The following is a 22,336-nucleotide window of genomic DNA, read 5'->3' as shown; positions in this document are numbered from 1 at the left end:
ATTTTAACTAAGTTTATAACTCAATGAAATAACAATCATTCTAAGGCAACTATTAAAACCCATATTTAATCAGACATCTTAATCAAAAAAAATGAAAAAAATGAGAGTATATATTTTTAAACGGGTCATTTTAGAAAATATATTTTTCCAACAGGATCATCAGCACTAATAAGCATCTTCTTCCACTCAAATAAAGTAGACATTAGACTTTAAGCCATCACTGGTTAACCCCTCGTTCTGGAAGAAGCTGTGTGGCTAGATTTCTATTTTGAAATTGGAATGCTAGTTTCCTGACTAAACATTTTACAGAAGAGTTTAATTGTTTTTATTTTCCAGGGTTTTGAGGGAAAAAGATCCCAGGAATCAGCATCAGGCACCCACTGTTTAGCGTCCACCATTCATAGGTGTTTCCTTGAGCAGCTCCCAACACAACGTTCTAAACCTCACAAGCAAATTCAAGTCAAGAAAACAGCTCATCAATAAAAATCTCAACCCATATTCCGCCTTAACAAGAGAAAAAGAAAACACCAGCTTCCAACTTAAACGTGTTTGCTGTACGAGTGTCAATAAACAGAAACTAATGTGGAGCCATGGGAGCAATTAACTTGTGTCTGCATCGCAATATAAAGCATTCAAGCAATCTGCCCAAATATGAAAACAAACAATAAAACACAACTTAATTCAGACATGAATTGTAATTATCTAATTACTGCAGCATCTTTTAGACAGAACACGGCGAGCTACAAAAAAGTAAATGCAAAAAAGAAATCCACTGAAAAAATATTAATGAAAAAGCATCTGTTTCATTAGAGTAAAAAAAGAACAGATGATATATTAATTTACTGAAACTTAGATGAACCCCACTGATAAATACTTTTTCGACGTCATATAACCAGCTGATTGGGTCATAAATACGACTATTACATACCAAAACATGTATGTGGTGAGATAGATTTTCGTCTCAGGGGGATAGAAGGTTTGTTATTTACTCTGAGTTGTTAGGAATTATAATCAGAGTCTTGTTCTCCCCAGGCAGACGACCACTGAGGTGCACACGCATAAATACTGGTATAATTTCAATCGCTTCGTATTTGTGTATTTAAATATAGTGCTTATACAAACTAATGTAAATATGCACTGGTAGACATTTACATTTACTGTCTCTGTGACCAAGTAATCTTTCATTTTAGATCAGATCTAAAGTACAGCCCACGGGGCCATTTGCGGCCACGGAGCAGATTCAATGCCGTCTGTGGTTTCTTAAGCTGCACTTTTAAACCAGAGAATGAAAATACGAATATTTGTAAGTGTAAAAAGACAACCCTTTTAATGACAATATCCTATACATAAATGAAGTGTCTGTGGTAATTCTAGCAGCCTTTTTTTCTTGTGTTGGATTGGATGAAGATACAAGTGTTTAAAATACTAAACTTATAAAAACGTTTAGTATTTTTCAAAAGAGCTTTTAAAGATAAAAACAAATCACATTAGACCAACAATTGATTCATCAGCTCACTTAGTGACAAGAAATGTATACATTTGCAAATATTCTGTCCTGGGAAACAGATGAACATTCTGGTTTTTTGGTCAAGATGATTATATTGAAACTAAGACTTCACCAAAACCAGGTGCATGCAACTATGTTCTTCCAATGCAAAAGTTAAAATACAAAAAGTTATAATTTATTTTTTATTGAAAAGTCGATCACAAATTAAAATAATAATTAAATGCATTTTATTAACTTATTTAAAGTGTTAACTTAAATAACAAATAAAGTTGCTGATCCAAATACTTCTCTTTTGAAATCCTAAACTCAACCAACTTTAAGAGACAACATTATTACCTTAAGTAACCATGTATCAAGGGATATCTCCATGCTACCTATCCTTCAACTTATATGGTCTTTTTACAAAAGTGAATATTGCTTTAATAGAATAGTTTGCCAAGATGTAAGTGCTTGTATTGATTAATCGTTTTTATGCATGTAATGCACTCGTGAATAATTAACACCACCTTTAATGGAGCGGTACATCAATTACACTTACAGACCTTTTTGTGCCCATCTCCCTCCATCTCACCTGTCCTCACATCGCAGTGGTCTTATAATGGTAATCAATGAAGATACACAAACAGAAGTTAGAGGAAGATGATTGTATTTTCAGTTTGTACTTTTGTAATTCGATATCTTGATTGTGAGTTTCAAGTTGGTCAAATTCCTTTGGGGATAAGGTCAGTAAAGTTAGTTGACTTGGATGTAGCGTTGTTAAAAATGTTCTCTATGGATCAAAATTACTAAATAACTGATTTTGCAATGATGGAACGACAGAACATAGTCGATTTTTTCATTCATTTATTAACATTCTAATGGGAAGGCTTTGTCCACCTACTTAAACTATACTAGACACAAAGCAAAGACACCAATAACCCTGAATGGCCCTTGTAGAAATAGAAAGAAAACAAGGAAAATAGTAGCGGTGTAATATTGAATTTCAGTTTTTATGACCTAGACTCAAAACAAGGAGTTAACAAGACACACGTTCTATGTAAGATGTGTCAAAAATCCATAGAAACCATGTAAGCTTTTTCCAACGACTGGAATTTTCCCAGAATAGGTAGACTAAGCCTGTGATGAACATTTCTGGATACAATTGGATTTAATGTAGCATTAAAGTAACCATTTTGTACCTGAACCCGTGCATTACACCATTAATACGCTAGTAAAATTGAATGTTTTAAAATGTTGTTTGACAATTATAGGAAATGTCTTATGTATATATACAGTAAGTGTATAAAAATAATATAAGTTATGACACATAGATAATTGTTTGCATTGTGCAGATTATGTCAAAGTAATTTCTCAAAAGTAATATTCACAGTAGGTTAAGCCTTAACATTTTTGTTAATTAGAGTTACAGTATGTTTACACATGTACTTTTAATGTTATTTTATGAATCCATTCACAATAATAAACTACTTGACAGTTAAATACTTTTGCTTTCGTCATAAAAACTACTTTTGTGAAGAGCAGAGAACATTTAATGAATACTAAAGTACCAATGAAATTTATAACCAATTCCCTGTCTCCATTGATGTACGAGTAGAATTTCTGCTACATGAAAATTCTGGATTTAAAATGTAGAGAATCGTGACGCACTCGTGACAATGAGTCGGACCAAATTGTCGACAGAATAATCGTAATTAAATATAATCTTGAGACGAGAGAAGATGCACATCCTTACTTATTGGGGAAGAATATCGTCATTGTGTGACGTTTTACCTATACAAGAAATGTGTATAAAACATCTCATAAACTAAGGTGGGATTTCTTCAAGATACAACCTAACCTAAGGTCAATCCGATCCTTCAGAAAAGCTCTACAAAAAACCGAAGCTGCTTCAATGTCAGGGTCAGACATTTGTGTGGCACACTCGGGGTCATTTGCGTAGCGCATGGTGGGGCGGGAGGTCATTTGCGTAGGGTGCTGGGAGCCTCAGTTTAGTATGCAGGGGGACAAGGGCGCACGACATCCACAGAGAACGAGGACCCTCGCTGACCCCTGTCTATAATTCATCCTTCGGAATATGGGGCACATCGAACCTCCCTCCCTTCCCACCCAAAAAGAGGAAAGAAAGGAACATTTTCTCTTCGTGGAGCGACACTTTGACCCAGCATTAAAGGGTGAGCAAGAGAAACCCAGAAAAAAAGGTACATTAAAATTTTAGGATGTCCCAGGAGAGGCCTTGAGGGGAATGAGATTCATGAAGAGGTGAGACGAGGAATAACGATTTTGTTTTTACGTGCAACAGGTGAAATCAACAAGCTCAGGTAACGGCAATGGATATAAAACAAGAGGCAACATTTGAGGGACGGTGTGGATAAGATGTGTCAGGAACATTCTGGTGGCATTAGTGATGCAGACGCCACAGAAGTTCTGAATCAGTGAGAGAGCAGTGACAACAAAAAGAAACTTACCAGATGTTCCAAACTTGCTTTGATGTTCTCTTCATCTCTGCAACACAATAACACATAAACACGTGATGAGTTATGTTATAATAACAGAGCATATCTTCAAGCATATATGTCTTTTTTCTAACAAAAAAAGAGGTACAGATTGAGTCATTTCAAAAATCAAATTAAATCGAGAGTTTTTTATTGTTACATGATATAGCAGAGGTTAAATTCCTGGCAATAGTGTTTACTTTCTTAAAAAAAAAATGTTTACCAGGAGCTTAAACATTGCTGAAATTATAGAGCTTTTGGAAGTTTTTTTTGAAAGAAATAAATTCATGTGAAATAAGCTCCTTGGCTAAGGTATGCAACATTAACACTATCTATTTGTAATTAATAAAACATAACGGCACAAAATTAACTGAACAGAAATATGTTTCACACGATGCCAAGGACAAGTTTGTGTGTGTCTGTGTGCGTCTGTGTGTGTGGAAAGCGAATGCTCATTGACGGGTATTAGTTGCTAATGCAGCCACCAACATCGCAGAGTAAATCGACACCATCTCTTAAATTACTTGCTGTCTAATTCACCGAACCCCTCCATCATTGCCTTCATCCATCCATCTTTCAATCAAGCAGAGTTTCATGCATCACAAACAAAACATCCTCAATCTCTGGCTGTGTTACACTAATAGCCCCGTATAAGATAACAGAAGTAGCTGTGTCATCAAATGAGCCGCCTAGCTAGATTTACATCAGATTGAAATAAAGACATGTTAAACCTGTCTATAAAGTATGAGGGGAAAAGTAGAGAAAAATATACATTTTAAAATAATTGGTTACTATAGTAATTACCCCTACCTTACTTTCCTATCTAGTGTTCATTGAGCATATTCTGGAATGAATGTTATTTACAAATGTGAACTAGCCAAATACACCTAAATTTAACTGGTTAATGTGTGAAAAGCTTTTGACACGGTGGAGTATCATGGATTAAGCTTCTCTATAATTCAACATTAGCAGCACTCCATACAAAAAAAATATATTTCTACATCAAGATACTAGACTAGAAGGTACTATCTCCTTTATTGTTCACTCTTGCTATTGAAACACACTATTAAACAGACAAATTATGGGCAAACTTTTTCACAAAATTGGGATCATAAGGTCTTGCTCTATGCAGACGACATGTTGCTTCTTCTCTCAAACCTCTAAAGAGAGGGAGGACAAACTATCATAAATATTTTTGCTTCTTTTTCTGCAATCACAACTTGAGTAAGCAAGCTGGGTAACAATAACTGACCAGAGTACAGCCCCGTAATAGCCAGATAAATTAAGTTACCATCAAGATGACAAATAGATCGTTGGAAGTTCTGAGATTAAACGCCGTCTTAATGTTTATACGGTAATGAGCCACATGTAGAAAAGTCAACCACTTAAGGTGAATTTCATCTTTGCTGCAATTACATTACATTCTGACGAACGCTTCGCCACATTCATTATAGGTGACGAGCGTCCTGCGACCACACAGCCAGACATTTGTTACCGTGGTGACAGTGTGTGTAATCCACTAATGAAGCACAATTAGTGAGAACCAATCCGATACAGAATAATAACCCCCTCCTTCCCTCACTAGTTTCCCTCTTAAATTACTTTTAAATTCAGATTATTTTTGAACCCTGCTGCTATAATTGACCGTAATTACACGTCGCGTGACCTTTTTGTTCGGTGTGAACACGATCTGAAACCATCATATAATCTCCCCGGGTCTTCAGGGACACCCATTTCCCTCCTTGTATCTCTCATTCCTCCCTCTCTTTCTCGCTCCCTCCATCTCTGCACAGTGGCCGCATTGATTTCTGAATTACGCCACAATATTAAATAATTAATATACTTGCCATGATTGATGTTTTGCATTAGGTCAATATTAGGTTATCAATCAAAATCCACTTGGTTTAATGTAATAATATTGAAAATGTGTCAGTGCCTGTTCATCCAATTTGTAGTGGAGTCGGGCCAGATGGTAATGGCGGTGTTGCACAAGGCCTCGGAGACGCCGCGGCCCGTCGCTACAACCACAGGAGCACATTACGGCCGGGGGTAGGGAGATGAAATGAAGATATTGAAAGACTGGAATGAGGCGATGAAGACAGTGATTTGTGATAAACTGTGACAGGCGCGCCATTTAGAGCAGGCCTGGCAGTCATGTCGGATTTTTTACTCAGAGTATGTGGCCTCAAACACCGAAATGAACCAGCGGCACATAAAAAAAAGAAAAAATCTTCCTTGTAGCAACATCTCATTGAAGTGATATGACAATATAAATCATGGGGTGATATGAGTTTCACAATCTCCGTCAAAGCTTTCGTCACGACGTTTACACAGCCAGAGCCACCGTTTCCCTTTAATATCCCTGGCTTTATTATAGCATTGTGAATCATGTTAGAAATCAATGAGTGGGATTGCTTTTTGTCAATATTGGATTTTTATGACTCGTTTCATGACTGTGATGGAGGAGGATGATCATGCGAGTCCTGCTGATTTCTCCATCTACATCATCTTATCATGGAGCCTGAACTCACAATCAAGTTCATTGGTGTATTTGATCCAAAACAACATTCCTATGATTGCAATAATGAGAGCAACACATGACATTTTAAACGTAAATGTTCTTTGAGAACAAAGTTTTTCATCATAAAGGGTGATGATACACATAAAGCAGGGGTGTCTAACTCAATCACTCAGGGGGCCAAAATCTTGGAGCAGTCGAGGTTTGGGGCCAAACACAATGTAAATTTACTGTTTTTAACAGGACGACTCGTATTGTCTTATTGTATTCCCGTGTTTGTCCTGCTTTAATAAACATTAATTCATTAATTAATTTTCCGTCCTGCTTAAATTCACCATCATCATTGTTACGGTTATTACAATCATTTTTATAATTTTGTCATTGATCAGGACACTAACTGATATGCCATATTTAGCTCACGATATACCGTTCTATATATTTCAATACACTTTCATTATTTCCAAACTAATTTGAGGGGAAACTTAGAGACATCTTGCATCTTGTCAGTTTTGAGTTGATATAATAGAATTGAAAGTCAAAATATGCCCAAACATCAGGTTTAAAAGCTGCTAAAGCCGACTATATCCTCTCGTCCTCAGTCATTGTCGGGATCTTGCTGGCTTTCATTGTTCCTTTGGCTATTATATTCAGGGGGAAAACCCTATGAATATTTGCATGTTAATTGAAAATATATAAAAAAAATCATTATTTATTTTACACACACTTTATTAAAAACCACAAAATAACTATGATAAAAATGAAACGTGTTTTGAACGCCCCCCAAAAATAAAATAGAAAAAAAAAGGTGTTACATTTTATAATGGAACCATGGCTTCTCATCTTCCTTCAATACGGTTCTACTTCTTCCACTCTCCTCCCCTCTCCCACTGCCCTGACTCCTGCTCGGCTATTAATTACAAGCAGACACTGATGACTTGTCATCTGTGGTCACGTCTCCAATAACTGAATTAAAGCCTCAAAAATGTGTTCTTTTTCTTCCATTCCTTTTCTCACATGAACAAACCACCTTTTGACACGAGTGGGAAATGATTATCTCGTGCCACTCAGCAGAGGTGAGAGTCGGATTGAAATGTTGAGTCATTAGATTTCAAGTGTTCACAGTAGCTGACTGCACTTATGAGCAATGCATTAGCTCTCAAATGAAAGAGGTACCTTTTCATTTAAATATAAAATTCACAAGTTAAAAAAAATTGGCAGCAATGAAGAGTGATTTAAGAATTATGTTTGTTTGTCAGACTAGCCATTATTTATTTGAGTCTGATAAAAAGACAACCTTTATTTAGGGTAAGATAATGGATGATAATATGGATGGGAGAAGTTGAATCCTTAACTGTCATCATTTATTTAACAATATTTAACAATATCTTTACATTTAACCTGGCAGTTGGTCATATCTTTTTACCTAAAGAAAAATAATTAAAAAGAAAGATGGATAAAGAGATTTAAAAGTATGAAGAAAAAAGTAAAATAAAATCAATATTGAGGGGAAAAACATGATGTTGGAGAAGAAAAAGAAAGAAGTAAATTAGGGAGATGAGGTAAACATTAAGAAAAAGTTAATAAGAAGTAAGACGAAGAACATGAAGAAAGAAGAATAAGGAAGTACTACATGTGGTGAAAAAAGGAAGGAGATGGAAAAGAAATAAGGTAACAATTAAAGAGAAAAAATAGGGAAATTAACAAACTTGTTTAAAAAAAAAAAAAATCCAAAAAAAGATAAAAAAAAGAAAGCAAGTTACATTTTTTCTGTTTGAAAATGCGTGAATTCATAGTGACATCTTAACTTGCTTATGTATTTGTGTCAATCTAAGTTACCTTTGCAGCTCATATTGTCAAGAGACTCAACAAATATTTTCCTGACAATATAACGCCAAGTGTCACCAGAACGAGCAGACAATGTGCAACAGAAATCCACTAATATTCATTGTGGGAAAAGTAACGTCCACCTCGGTGACACCTGCATGTTTAACAAAAAAGGTCAAACTTTCAATGATGCCGGGGACACACAGCAGCCGCCCCTGCACACACACACACACCATCTCAACTCCCACCATCCTGATTGCCATCTCCATAGGACCTTTTTAACAGGACTGCCAATTGAAATTGAAATGATATTGTTGTGTGGCTGCTATCTGAGCTCCCTCTCTGGGTTTTACACAGTTAAGCAGTGGGCAGAGGAGGGGGGGCGGACTCTCACAGTTGAGAATAATGTAGGGGTGCGTTGGGGTCTGTCACTCATCTAAGCGGCACCCACAAGAGAACAAAACACAGACTTATGCCTGTATGCTTACCAGTGGATTCAGATCTTGCATGTGCGCCACAAGAACATTGATCTACCAGCTCGCCTCCTACTCACAGAAACCCTGTACATTTCTACATAATCCCAAAGAGCTTGAGAAAAGCAGTCCATTAAAATTGGAGTTAACAAACACAACACTTCATGCTTCAGTCCAGGTGGGCTTTGTCCTGCTGATTAAAAGAGTAAAAGAATAAGTGTGCCGGGTCAACTCAATAAAAAAAAGAAAGATTAATCCTTCAATAGAACACTTACAGCTACAACCATCACTGCAACACATTTTAACACCTGCATTCAATTTTTACCAACTCACTTCACGATTGTTGAATTCAAACGTATTCATCAAAATACAAAACAAACATGTGATCATTCATTATGTCGGGAGGTGATGGAAAATACAAGGTTTCATGATCTGTCGCAAATATATGAATGTGTTAAAATACATGCTGCGATAATACAAACATAAACGCTTTAAACTCATAGTAATTTTTACCACAAACATGGACAATTCGCCCATGTCTGAAAAGTTCCTAATACTATTAGCACCTAAGCATAAGTGGTATATAACGGCACTAAAACCCTTGTAGAAGTTGCCTCTTATCAGCAGTCAGATATGATAACACTTCACAAAACATAAAAGATACATCGTAAAACATTTTAATTTGAAACTGTGATGTGAAGGAAATGTTGAACATAATGTCAAACTTGAAAGCATAGTTTAATAACAGTGTAGTAATAACTGTAGCTGCAGTCATTAGGAGGTGACACTTTTTTTTAAATTATTTTATTAAATATATTAATCAGATTAAACTACAATTAGAGAACATACAGTAATTGTTGTTAAAGCAATTTAATAATATTTCTATGAAAGAAAGTGTCAAATTGAATTAAATTCAAATATGCATCTTGTTTGTCAGCGAAAGATAATGAATAATTCATCTTCTTTTTGAACTTATCAGCTTATAATTGTTATATTTAACATTTAATGGCCACTTTCCTCTTTCATTTCTCCGACTTAAATGAAGGGTAAAACTTTTTTTTTTTTAATTTCAGAAGACTTCCTGTGAAGAAACTTTAAACCCATAAGACGAGTCCTAGATCAACATGCCATAAACTAAGGACAACAACTAGTACAAGACTGGTGTCTCAACAGACCCAATGGACGATACAAACTTGATAATTAATTATTCCTCAGCATGTTAGGCTGCAGCTCATTTTGGCCACATTTGAATGAGCACATCTGTTCTTTCACAGAGGTACCTCTTTTTTTTTAAATACTTTGTCTCCTCTGCTCTGGGCCAAGACGCAACCAGAAATACGTGTCGTGGGATTTATATTTGGGTCCTGTTTGGAAGACAATTGAAGTTCTGCTGGTGTATAACAAAAAAAAAAGCGGCAGGGAGGTGGAGGAATCAATTTCCCCCACGGTTTCTTCAATAGCGGCCCGTCCTTTTCATATCGCCCAATTAGAGGCTTCGCTAATCAGAGGAATCATTCTCTTTTATTGAGGCGGAGACAATTACGCTCCAACATTTCCTCCTGGTCCAAAAGTCTGTAGAAACTGTGGTACATAGCAAATGAAGGCCATTTGACAGAGGGAGACGCTTGATAAAAATCACATGTGGAACTCTTTCGGCTCTCCTCGCAGGCCCCGCTAAAAAAAAAAAACGTTCGGGAGACAATGGAAGCCCGGCGCAGCATCTGTCATGGCACAATATAAAAAGATGATCTTGGCATGGAATGGGATAAAAACAGAAGAGGAGCTAGGGAGAGGAGGAATGGAAAGGGGAGGAAAAGGCGAAAGGTAATTCATTTGCAAATCAGGGTCTGGCACTGAGGTCTATTTCAAGCTAGCAGTGGGTGCCAGGAGTTAACTAGATAATCAGTCTCCATCCTGCCCTTCAATTGTACAATAGACAATCACTCAGTGAATAAACTGCTCTTGCTCAAAGGCCCGAGGCGGGAATACGTTTGCAAATACATTCTGATAAAGCTGAACTCGTGTTCATGTCAAAGATGAACAGATTATATGAACGCTAAGTATCAAAACTCCAGGAGTGCTGTTGGTTTAATATTAATGTGGATTTCATAATAAAAGTTGTGCAAAGAAAGTGCTTGTCGAGGAATGTAGTGCTGTGTGCAAGTGCAATTCCAGCTCAACATAGATGACGTCACACTCTCCGACCACTGGCAACTTTATAAAAGCTTCTTAATGAGTTTATCAAAATTAAAATCAATGAATGGAAGGCACTTTGTACCAAACATTAATATAAACAAAAAGATTTATGTGACTTTTATTGAAACGGAAAGTGTCCGGGCTACATGTTTCGACGACACTGATTGGGTGAGCCATATCCTATGCCACTTTTTTAAATAAATACATAAGTATTAAGTACATTTAAAAATATAAGCACAATTTTTTTATTTACACATATACAATCATTTTTTTCTCCATCTTTTTTTTGAAAATTAGAACAGCCATTAGTCATGTGACGGTTTGTATTGCATTGTACGGTAAATTATTTGTAGTGAAACACACATCCAAAAAGTCAGCATCGTAGCCGAAATTGTACTTTTTGTTGAAATAAATGTTTTATGTGTGGTACAAAGTGTCCGAAAACACAATAGTGTGTGACATCATCACGCAGGAAGTGCCTAGAACGAGAAAATATGGCAATTTACGGCGGCTAACTCCACTTTGACTGTGCTAAGGTAGCATTGTCAGAATAATGCTAGCTAGCTTAACGATAGCCAAAGTGTAAACCCAATCGTTCAGTTGAGTTTTGTGGAGCTTTTAAAAGTTGCGTTTGCAGCGTGTCATGAAGTAAGTGCCCGTAGGGAAATGGTAAGGCCGACCAAAATTGTCCTGACGCCGCACATATTTTGTGCGTATAAAATTACAAATGATTCTCTCATCAATGAAAACAGTTTAAAGGTTTCCACATCTTGACTGTAACAAAACATTTCCCTCTGAGAAAAGAGAAGCAGGCAAAGCCGTTAGTCCAACATGTCGTACATCCAGAACAGTTAGGGGGAAACACAGCGCTGGACCTAATCCTTTCTCCGACTCCCTGCATCCTTCTCTTGTGTCAGCTGGAGCCGGCTGGCCGAGAGTCAGTGAGAGCCAGTTAGCGCCTCATCTGCATAATCAATATGACAACCTTATTTTTCTGATGCAAACAGGATTTTGCTTCCAAGCTGTTTGTGGATGTGTGTATTTGTGTGTGGCTGCATGTGTGTGAGTGTGTGCCTCTGGCCAGCCTCAGTCATGGCCCTCTTTAGCCATAATTAGATTAGGTGCGATTATCCCAGCTCTACCTTACAAGTGTACAGGCAGGATAAAGTGACCACAAAGGCCAGCCTGTCACCGGGATCTGGCTCTGGTCTGCAGGTTATCAGGGTCCAGGGAGACAGATCGCTTACATTGTTATTCATTTTATCTACACACGGTGCCTTTTTCACTTTTCTTTGTGCAACACTTTATTTTTTTCCCCCAGCATCGCGGCTGTGGTGTCAAACCGGCGTAATCACTCGCTGGGGTTAGTCTTTCTTTTTCTGCCTGTCCGTCAGAAGACAAAACAACATGGCCCCGAGCACTCTGCAGTCTGGCCTTCAGGGAGAGATGTCAGGAATGTGAGTGTGCGGTGCGAGCGTACATGTGTGTGTCTCTGGGCTTCAAGGAGAAGGCAGTGCAAAGAAAGTCAACATCACATCTCACGGTGATAAAAATAGACAATGTGACGGAGTCAGAAGTGGTCAAAGATGACAGGAGAGTTTTTGGCTACATGTTGATGATTCGAAAGTGATGCTTCACACGGAAAGAAAATTGATCATCATCATCATCATCATCAAGAAGAATTTAATGATGGAGCAGATGCAACAGATGTTGCAAAATATTGTTGTTTATTTTAATCTCATCCTTGACATTGGTTTAGAGTACATCTGTGACTTAAATACAATTGTTCACTTCAAAACTTGATTTGCATATATCTGCATAAAAAATATATATTTTTAATAATGGTATAATATTTTAAAAGGTTTGAACTCAAATATTGGTTAACTATTCTTTAAAATATAATATACAATATAAACAAGCAATTGTTAAATAAAAAGATAACATCAAATGTGTTAAGATATAAAATACAAAACATACACAAGAAGTGCGTATGATCTTTTAAAGGTACAAACAAGGTCAGGTCAAGACATTATACTCAAATACTGTATATTCATCAAGGAATAGTAAGGTGTTAACAGGTGATACAAAACTATAAATTAAACTCTTTGCATGTTGATTTAAGAGACTGACTGAGACGGATTGGAACATACATGTATTAGACAGCAGTGTGAGAAGCTAGACATGCTGATAAGGAAGATGAGAAACTACAGATGTAGACTTAACCACTAAGCATGTACTTTATGTAGGAAACATTTAATTATTCCATTTAACAAGGTACAAGTTATCAATTACAATATATGGGTCAAATTAAGGGTTGAAAGATTTTGTCCAAAATAATAATTGTTATCGCAATTATTAATACCAATTATACATGTTCTTATAGAGAAGAAGTATGTATGTAGAAAAATTTAGGTTATACAGTGGTTGTCATGTAATTTAAACTTCCTATGTTGCCTAAAGAAAATGCCTCTTTACAAAGTAAAAAAAAAAGGAACACATTTCCCTAAATATTTAGAGATTTGAAAGTCAGATAAAACCTTACTGATCAAATTTTGATTGAATACATTTAAATGCCAATTAAGGACTTGTTTTTAGATACATTTTTTTTTAAAGAGCCACATGAACGCTGGTCATAATCGCAAACGACTGGGTTGTTTTAGCGTGGAAGCCATAAACGTGTTTACTTAGAATTGTGCACAGCGACTTCCGAAAACCTTGGAGTGCCAAAAAAACAACCATTTTACCCGACGTGATCCGTATCCAGGTATACAAAGACAGATGATACTTGTGACACGTGGAATATCCATATTGGCAACAGCAGCGAGTCACAAACTGCAGTATGGAGTTCCACTGCCTGCTTCATTTGCTCAGACATGGCCATAAAAATAAGCGAGAACCACAGAGGAGGGAGACAGGAGTGGAGAGAAAAGGATAAAAGAGGGGAACGGGGTAATTGGATTGGGGGGTGGTGGGAGGGGGGATCTTCTATTTGGCCGGGTCTGGTCTCTGTCATCACGCTCCAGGCCTGGCTCTTCCCTGTGCCTGCAGCAGGTCTCAAACACAGCGACACCACACAACCCTAAATGTGTTCGACTTCTAAACTGCAGTGGAGTTCAGGAGGCAGATTGTTCGACGGACCCCTGACGTCTGGAGAGCAACTAATGAGTGAGCGCTTTATTTTAGTATTTGCCTACTTCTTTGCAACTCACTAAATGGTTAAACAGATTACAGAGTCCACTAAGTGGATTGTCACAGCTCTCTATCGCTCACTCGGGGAGTCTCTCCTGTGATTAAAAGGGGCCAGATTTTTTTTTTTCTCCGTCCCTATCCACTGACACAGAAACAAGTCATGAAACTGCCAAAAAATAAGTAATTCTATGTAGAGAGTGAGAAAAATAAGCTTTTTTCCAATTCCTAAATCAAGAGAGAGGGAGAGAATTTACACCGACAGCAAAAAATAAAAACATTGAATTTTAAATCTTAAGAAAAATAAAAAGCACACTAATTGTTTGTTGTTTTTAATTGTATCACTCCGGCCTAAGGGATACATATTCACACATTCTAGCCAAATATATACAATTTGATCTTTAACTGCAAAAAAAAATATTTTCATGAGAAGCAAAACATATTTTTAAATGGTTGCTTATTTTAATGCATCTAGGGACCACACATTTTTACTTGGAATACATTTATCCTGTTTACTTCCAATAATAAAATCACAAACAAAAGCTGTCAGATTCCAATAAACCTACTGTATTGATACAATAAATGGGAAGCGTTTCAGTTGAATGTTGAATTTGTATTTTATTTGAGCGAGCAAAATCTTTAACACCCTAAAATGGTTCTTGTCAGATTCCTCGATCACACTTTGTGTTGTAAAATAAATTAAATTATAAGTTCAAAAACATATATAACAAAATAAACAGAGGGGAAACTGATGTACCTGAGGTTATGAAAACATAAATCTTCTGCAGCTGATCCCCAAAAGAACCAGAGTCTCTTGTCACGCTGCTTTTTTCTGTACATTACAATGTATCTATGACACTGAACAGACTATTCATGACGTGAATGAAAAAAAAAATGTAATCCCTCCATCTGTGCTGGTTTTATCTTTTGGGTCTCAGTGTCGAGAAATATTTGAAGTAGGTGAAGTTAAAAAAAAAAAAGGATTTTCAAAGTGAAATCTGAGTTTAACTTGATATTAAACACATTTTAGTTGATATTTTCTGCCAAACTTTTATTCCTAAGCGAAGAAAGTCTTTATGTAACAGCCCAACATATTCATGCTCGAGATGCTATATCATTATCTCGTGCTCGTTATCTCGATGCTACGACTCTGAAGACAACATTCAGCTGGGGGCCAAGAAACGCTGCTGATGATGTGTGTGTTTGTGGAAAATCTTCACCCTTGGCATCAAGGCATCATTCCCATCTGACCCACCATTTAAAACCCACCCGAACAGCACTTACAAAAATATTCATGCACACCTACTCCTGTTATGACTTATCTTGCTTGACGCGCACACACGGATAAAAAAAAACATACGTGTTGCTCATTGATTTAAGTTGATGTTGTTGGAGCGTCCTAACCTTCCAACAGAGGGGGTTTGAAAGATTCATTATTACCTCCCCAGACCTTCTCTCTCTGCCAGACACAGCCTTGAGTATTTCAAGAGAGCAAGACACTCGGAGGAGCTCTAATGGTCGCATCCTCACCACCCATTCACACACATTTCCCCACAGGTTGAGAGGAAGCCGCGGGCTCGGGCTACATTCATGCAAACACACACACACTTACTTTCTCTATGTATTACCAACACTAATGAGCTGATAGATGTTCAACAGAGGCAAAGAAGCAGACAATCATTTCCTTGGAGTCGGGCAAGAATAGGAGTGAAAATCAACAGTGAATGTTTGTGTGTGTCCAGGGTCTTGTTTTATTCGCTCTCTGCCTCACAGCGCTGAAGGCTTCCAGCGGTTGAGGCTGCTCGCAGGAGCGCACTGAGCCAAAGGACGGGTCCTGCGAGGACTCCTGTGGTGGTGTTCCGTTTAGGTTTGTCAGGGGGCAGGAGATAATGAGCAGAATTACCAAACAATCGGCGCTCGCCATAGACGCAGGAAAGGCAAGACTGGTGGGGACACGTTGAGGTTTAAAGAGTGTACAGTGGTCATTGGTTTATTGCAGGGGTTACGTTCTAAAAGCTCCTCAATTAAACAAAACCTGCAAGTAGTGACCATTATATTTTTAACTTGATCAAATTAACAACAATTATAAAACAACATAGAACTTTCAAACCCTTTATTGAGGTTCGGTCACAGTGAGCAACTCCCACAATGCTTTGCCGCCCAGCCAACCAAACACAGCTTTCGATGGTTTATGATATAGAAACGGACACATCATTTAAATACATTGACTTATCAGCAGGCACTAGATAGAGCAGTGATTAGAAAGGCATCATGGGAGTTCACCAGTTTGGTGACAGACCGATTAAGTCCTGTGGTTAAGTCAAGGTAAGTAAGTAAGAAATTAATTACTATTTATAGAACGATTTTATAGACCAGGGTCACAAAGCGCTTAAACAATAAAAAATAAATAAATAAATACTTAGAACACAAAAGTGCTTTTCTATTCCTGACAGTAGCTTGTTACAATATCATTTTATGTTCACCACTGTGTGCAAAAAAAACAGCAATGAAGGGCAAAATGTAGGGACCACTGTACTGTTTGCATCTTCAGTCTTTATGGTAAAAAAAGAAAAGAAAAAAGAAGACAGTTCTAGCCAAAAATACAATCCTTCTCAATTCCTTGGACAAAACCTCACAGTTATTATTTTAAAACTACAGACATCCAAAAGCTTTTCGCTAGAATGTACACCACTTTTCCACTCCTCTGACCCGAAGCTCATTAAAGCATATCCAGTTCCACATGAACGGAAGAAAAATACACTTTGTCGCTGCCTGAGAGGTCCCTGCGCTGATCCCTGTGTCTCGGCTTCCTCTGGTTCTCAACCACTTCTCATGCAAATGACATCAAATTGACTAGAAGAACCAATGCTCTTCACCTAACCTGGCACAGACGAGGAGTTCACCCTAATTGGACAGACCTCTCTGATTAAAGACATAGCAAGTTCTCTCTTCTTACTTTGGTGCTCAGTGATGCTTCAGAAGGCAGGGATCCACTGGGTTCAAGGGTGAACTCGGAGCACAAAAAGAAGGAAGATAAAACAAGTGGTATATTTTAACACATTGGGAACACTACTGCCATAAACTACACATTCATGTGTTTGAATAGCATATTAGCCGGCTAATAATCATTAAAAAGTATTAATTTATGACAAATTATTATGTAAAAATCTATTTTTTTAGCCAGTTATGCCAATTTCTAGTTATTAGTATTAATGTTGTAATGTGTTGATCTGAGTGCACCTTAACTAGATCTTGGACTCTATTTTACTCATCAGTACGTGTTTGTACAAAACTATCTTTTCATTGAAATATTTACATTAGAAAATGTGTTTAAACACTTTGTTTTTCTGGAGATTAAATCTTGTCATTCTGATGTGACTGGTCAAGAATCAAGGTTTGTCACCGCGTGTCATCAATACCACAAATCTCCACCTCCAAGGCACTTGTTGTATAAACAAAGCAGGTCCTCGCTGGAGGAGGAGTGAAGACCATTATTACCTCATGATGGACTTCACTCTTGTAACCTCTCGTTCGCTGAGATTTCAGACGGAGGACAACTTTATAAAGTATTCATTTCAAAAAATATTCCTGATGAGAGACTTACTGCATCTTGGAGAGGAATAATTTTTCATTTGAAAATTGTGAGTGAATCAGGAGAGTTTTAACATTAGTTCAACTTTAAAGAAAATGTGTCTCAAACTTGAAACCCGACTTATTTGTTGTGCAAGAGTGATTTCCAGAAGCCCTCCGTTTAAACTATTTATAAATGCAGGCTGAGCAAATGACTCCATCCTTGTAAAATTTCAGTTTGTAAACGAATAAAGATGATTAAATGATACCATTTACATAGCTTCGACTATAGTTAAGATGAATGAAATAGAATTAAATTACACAAAATATTCCAAATTCACAGTGAAACCACACAGAAAATCCCCTAAAAATGCCCCTAAATAAACCCTTTATATAAACACAGTGGAAAGAGCCCGGTGTCTTTACCTCTGGTGGCCCCATAGTCAGTTGAGTAATAGACCCCCGTTATTAAATTTGATTATTATTTATTGGTTATAAATTACCAAGTTAGTGATGCATAATCCAATTATCACTTTGCATAATAAAAACCTCTCAGTTTATTTACTGTGAATGTATTGTACATCAATAGTTAATATAAATGTAAAAAACACAGTTGACACACTAGTAAACAACCTTGTTAAAAAAATAAACCATTTACGTAAACTTTCTGAATGCAAAAACAAACTCCTGAAAATAGCGGTTGTTAGTAAACAAAAGCAGGGGATTACACAAGCCGATCCTCGTCTGGGTTCAATCTCCTGCACTCAAAGTCGCACACGGAGAAAGGCAACCAACAATCACCCACTTACCCTTTGCCACTGGTAAAAAGGCAACAAGATCGCTTAACAACACCTTGTCGTTTCCAATAAATTTTGCATGGATACATGCCGCTGGAGCACAGAGTTGCCGGCTGTCATACAAGAGGAGCGTTAAATGTTTAATGACGATAACACCACACGGAGAGGCGCACAACAGAGTCGGTGTCAGGGTGTCGCTCACAGGGGCCCCTCTTTCATCCTGACAGACACTATGAAGATCCTGAGCCTCTCCTTTACGCCGCTCCGTCTTCAACTACTTTGCTTTGTTGAAAAGGTGCAAAAAAAAAGTGTGTTTGTGTCAATGGGAAAGTGAGGAACCAGAGGTTAAAATAAGACCCAACCCCCATTGCCATTTAAAGCAGAACAGATGAAACGGAGAAGGTTTCTCAACAGACAGGATGCACCATTAAATGCTTAAAAATCCTGGGATGTGTCGCACTTCCATTTTTCCTCGACTACACGCTGCCTAGTTAAGCTCCTAAACTCCAGTGGAAAGACTACAAAATAGACACATCTATATCAGTCAATTCATGACAATGGTGAAGGCATTTTAATCTGAGTCCTCTAAACTTCGTACAGGAGGGGATTATTATGAAGCTGGAAAAGTTTGATTTAAAAGGTTTGATTTATAATAAAGAAAATCTTTTTAACCAGTCGTCTGTCAATTATCGTAAGTGAATAAGTTAGTAATTTTTATTTGTAAAGCTCCTTCTGCAACCTACTAATCTGTGTATCACTCTAGTAGGGATTTGAGAAAAAAAATTATGAATCAATACACCAAGATATATATATATTTTTTGATTTTAATGACACTGTATTGATATTAAATAGCACTTTTAATTTTCAACCAAAAATAAGTAAGTAAATACAATTTGTAGAGCGCTGTTCCAGACCAGGGTCACAAAGCGCTTAAACAATCAAAACAAAACTGAATAAAATATATACTTAAAAGATCAAGATAACACAGAGAACAACACAGAAGTCACAGAAAATCAAGGAAAAACCTGCACGAATAACAATGTGTTTGTTCATGTTTGTGTTGCAATTAAACTTCTGGCCACTAGATGGCAGCAGTATTATATCCTCCGCAGCTAAAGGAACAATAATAGCGTAATAAATTCCAGCGATGACTGAGGACGTGAGGATAGAATACAGCTAAAGTTGATGTTTGGCCATATTTTAGCTCTTAGTTACTTTAATTCAACCAAAATATGTCACTGAAATTCAGTCGTTTATTTAAGTGAATCAGAAGTATGCGTGAGCTAAATATATTGTATTGAATTATATTGTGAAATAAATGTAACTACTAACTAGAGCACTGTACCTGCATTTCCAGAAGGTTCATCAAGACATCACTCTTATATCAAAAGCCTGACTCGATGTCCGCTTAAAGCTAGTCTTTGCACAAACAAAACGGCTGAAATACAAAGACGAGCTAAAGCAGGGTCAAAAGATAGAAGGTAAAGATCTTTATCAATACAGAAGGATATTGAAACCTTAATAAGAAAATAGATATAGTCCACTGGTTGCTTTATTTGTTTTTAAGATACTGATCATAAAGTGCAATATATAATAGCAACCAATAAAAGGAACTTCCTTTTAAGATATTCCAAATAGACGGGAGACATTCTGAGGCAACTTTAGTCTTACCAATAAACCTATAGGCTTAAAAAGGCAATGATGAAGATTGAACCCAGAATTGTTTTTATAATAAAACTCTAGGTATGAATTGCATCAAGCCATCCTTGTGGAGCAATTGATCATCAACATCTTGGAAGACGAGAGGTTTATCTTGGGGATGGAAAGTCAATGCTAAAACAAAGCATGGGCGGAAATGACAGAAATGTTTGCAATGAATTGATCAGTTAATCCTTTCGCAGGTTATTGGTTTATTTTAATGAAATAGTTTTTTTTAAGTATCACACAACGTGGTTATCCTAATCCAGTGAACGGTATACAACTACATGGCAGTTCAATTCCAAAGTTCCTCCGGGCCAGTTGTACCTCAACATAAAACACACACTACTACTGACAAAATGCTAATCCATGAGTACATGTTGAATCCTTTAGTTTGTTATGCAACTCAATCCTGAACAAATATTTAATGGAACCATGGCATCCAATAATGTCGCTGGCAGGAGAGAGACGGGATCTCCATCTTCACAGTCTGACATCACACCTAAGGTGGTGTTTATTGGTTCATAAAATGTTTTACTTGTTGAGGTTCATGTATCCTCAAATACAACGACTTGTTTTCCTGCAACTGCGTAACATCCTTTCGTGCATGTTGGTAGAGGAGGAAACCGGGTTGGCAGCCAAGCAGTATCTCAGCAGGGGTAAACAGTTTTTGGGGGTGCGGATTATGTAAAATAAGGTATTAAGGTACAATATATAGAAAAATTTAAATAATGGAAAAATAGAGGAAACAAGAATCTGGCAGACGTTCTTCACATGGGAGAGCAAACACACAAAAAGATTCCAGCTTTCCCAAAATTGAGAGGTTTTAAGGCTTTAGCCATAATTACACAGGAAGGAATTTTACGTTTCTGGATGTTGGCAACTTCCATTTAATGGTACTTTAAACGTTAGATTTGATGTTATTTAAATAATTATACTTTGAGGTAAATGAATAAAAATAGATTTAGAAATAAGTATTTATCAAAAGTCTATAAGTACACATCTACTGGAAGTATAAAGGTACTTGTTCATAACTTCCCACAGGATTCATACATACATTCACATTCATCATCGAGGACAGTAAGAGTGCGTGATCCATACCAAGGCACAAATCTAAGAATGTAAGGAGAATAGCTATGCTGTACCAGACCAGGAGGGACTGCTAAAAAGGTTCTGCATGTTCAATCTGTTGTCTTTCGAGGGCCACTGTGGCAGGGTAATATGCAATTTCACCACCAGTTGATCAGTGGTACCCCATGGTTTGATTGCAAAAAGATGTCATAGGGATAGAACGATGGTTGATGGATGAAAGGGTTTAAGAATTGAGAAAGGTCTCCAACATAGTATCTCTGTCGTGCACGAATGAAGACACTGGGGACTTAAAACATAGCAATATGTGATGGTTTCTTATTCACCTGTTCATACAGTATGTCAGAGCTCGTTTGTCACTTACCCCTGTTTATCTGCTTTGTCCTTACACTTGTCCCGTCCTCTATCTCTCTCTTTATCTTTACACTTGTCTCGGTCGTGGCCCCTGCGACGACTCCGGTCTCTGCTGCTTCTGTGGCTTCTTCTGCGGCTGCTGCTCCTGCTGCGACGTTGACGGGAGGGAGACCTGAGCAGAAACAAATGAGTTTAGTGGTCTTACACATGCAGGCCTCTAATGACTTTATGTGGCCCTCTTGAGGTCCGAGGAAAACTATGAACATGCTTGTAGAAATGTGAGGAAATGTGTGAGTTGTTCCAAAATTGACAATTTATGTTTTTGCTTGTTTATTAATAATTACCCCATTTCTAGTTAAAATATAAAAAAGTACACCATTAATAAACCAATTTAGGACCTTTTTTTCTTTTGTTTAATTCATTTTCAAAACAAAGAAAATTCAAAATTTAAACACTTTTTTTTAAAATATCATACTTGTTGTGTCTATAGGTCTATAAGTTCAAAGTACCATCCCTGCTGTCAAGCTTAACCCTAAGAATCAATACCAACAGAAGAAGAAATAAGTTTGAAAAACTAAATGTTCATTTACATGATGAAGACGACATGAATCCTTAAAACAATATTTTACGAG

The 22,336-nt window shown here is 37.1% G+C and overlaps 1 protein-coding gene across 1 annotated transcript in view; it reads right to left on the bottom strand.

Moving 5' to 3' along the window:
• rsrc1 (arginine/serine-rich coiled-coil 1) overlaps positions 1-22,336 on the bottom strand; it is a 117,295-nt gene that overhangs the window by 72,782 nt on the left and 22,177 nt on the right. The window contains exons 4-5 of the mRNA XM_087796259.1: positions 21,715-21,876; positions 3,973-4,009 (exon numbers count right to left, since the gene is read on the bottom strand). Coding sequence (XP_087652385.1) covers positions 3,973-4,009; positions 21,715-21,876 — 199 coding nt within the window. The remainder of the gene's footprint in view (positions 1-3,972; positions 4,010-21,714; positions 21,877-22,336) is intronic.

This window comes from Callionymus lyra, chromosome 7, assembly GCF_982586985.1.
Source record: "Callionymus lyra chromosome 7, fCalLyr1.hap1.1, whole genome shotgun sequence".
NCBI lineage: Eukaryota > Metazoa > Chordata > Actinopteri > Syngnathiformes > Callionymidae > Callionymus > Callionymus lyra.
This window is presented reverse-complemented; position numbering and strand designations above follow the sequence as displayed.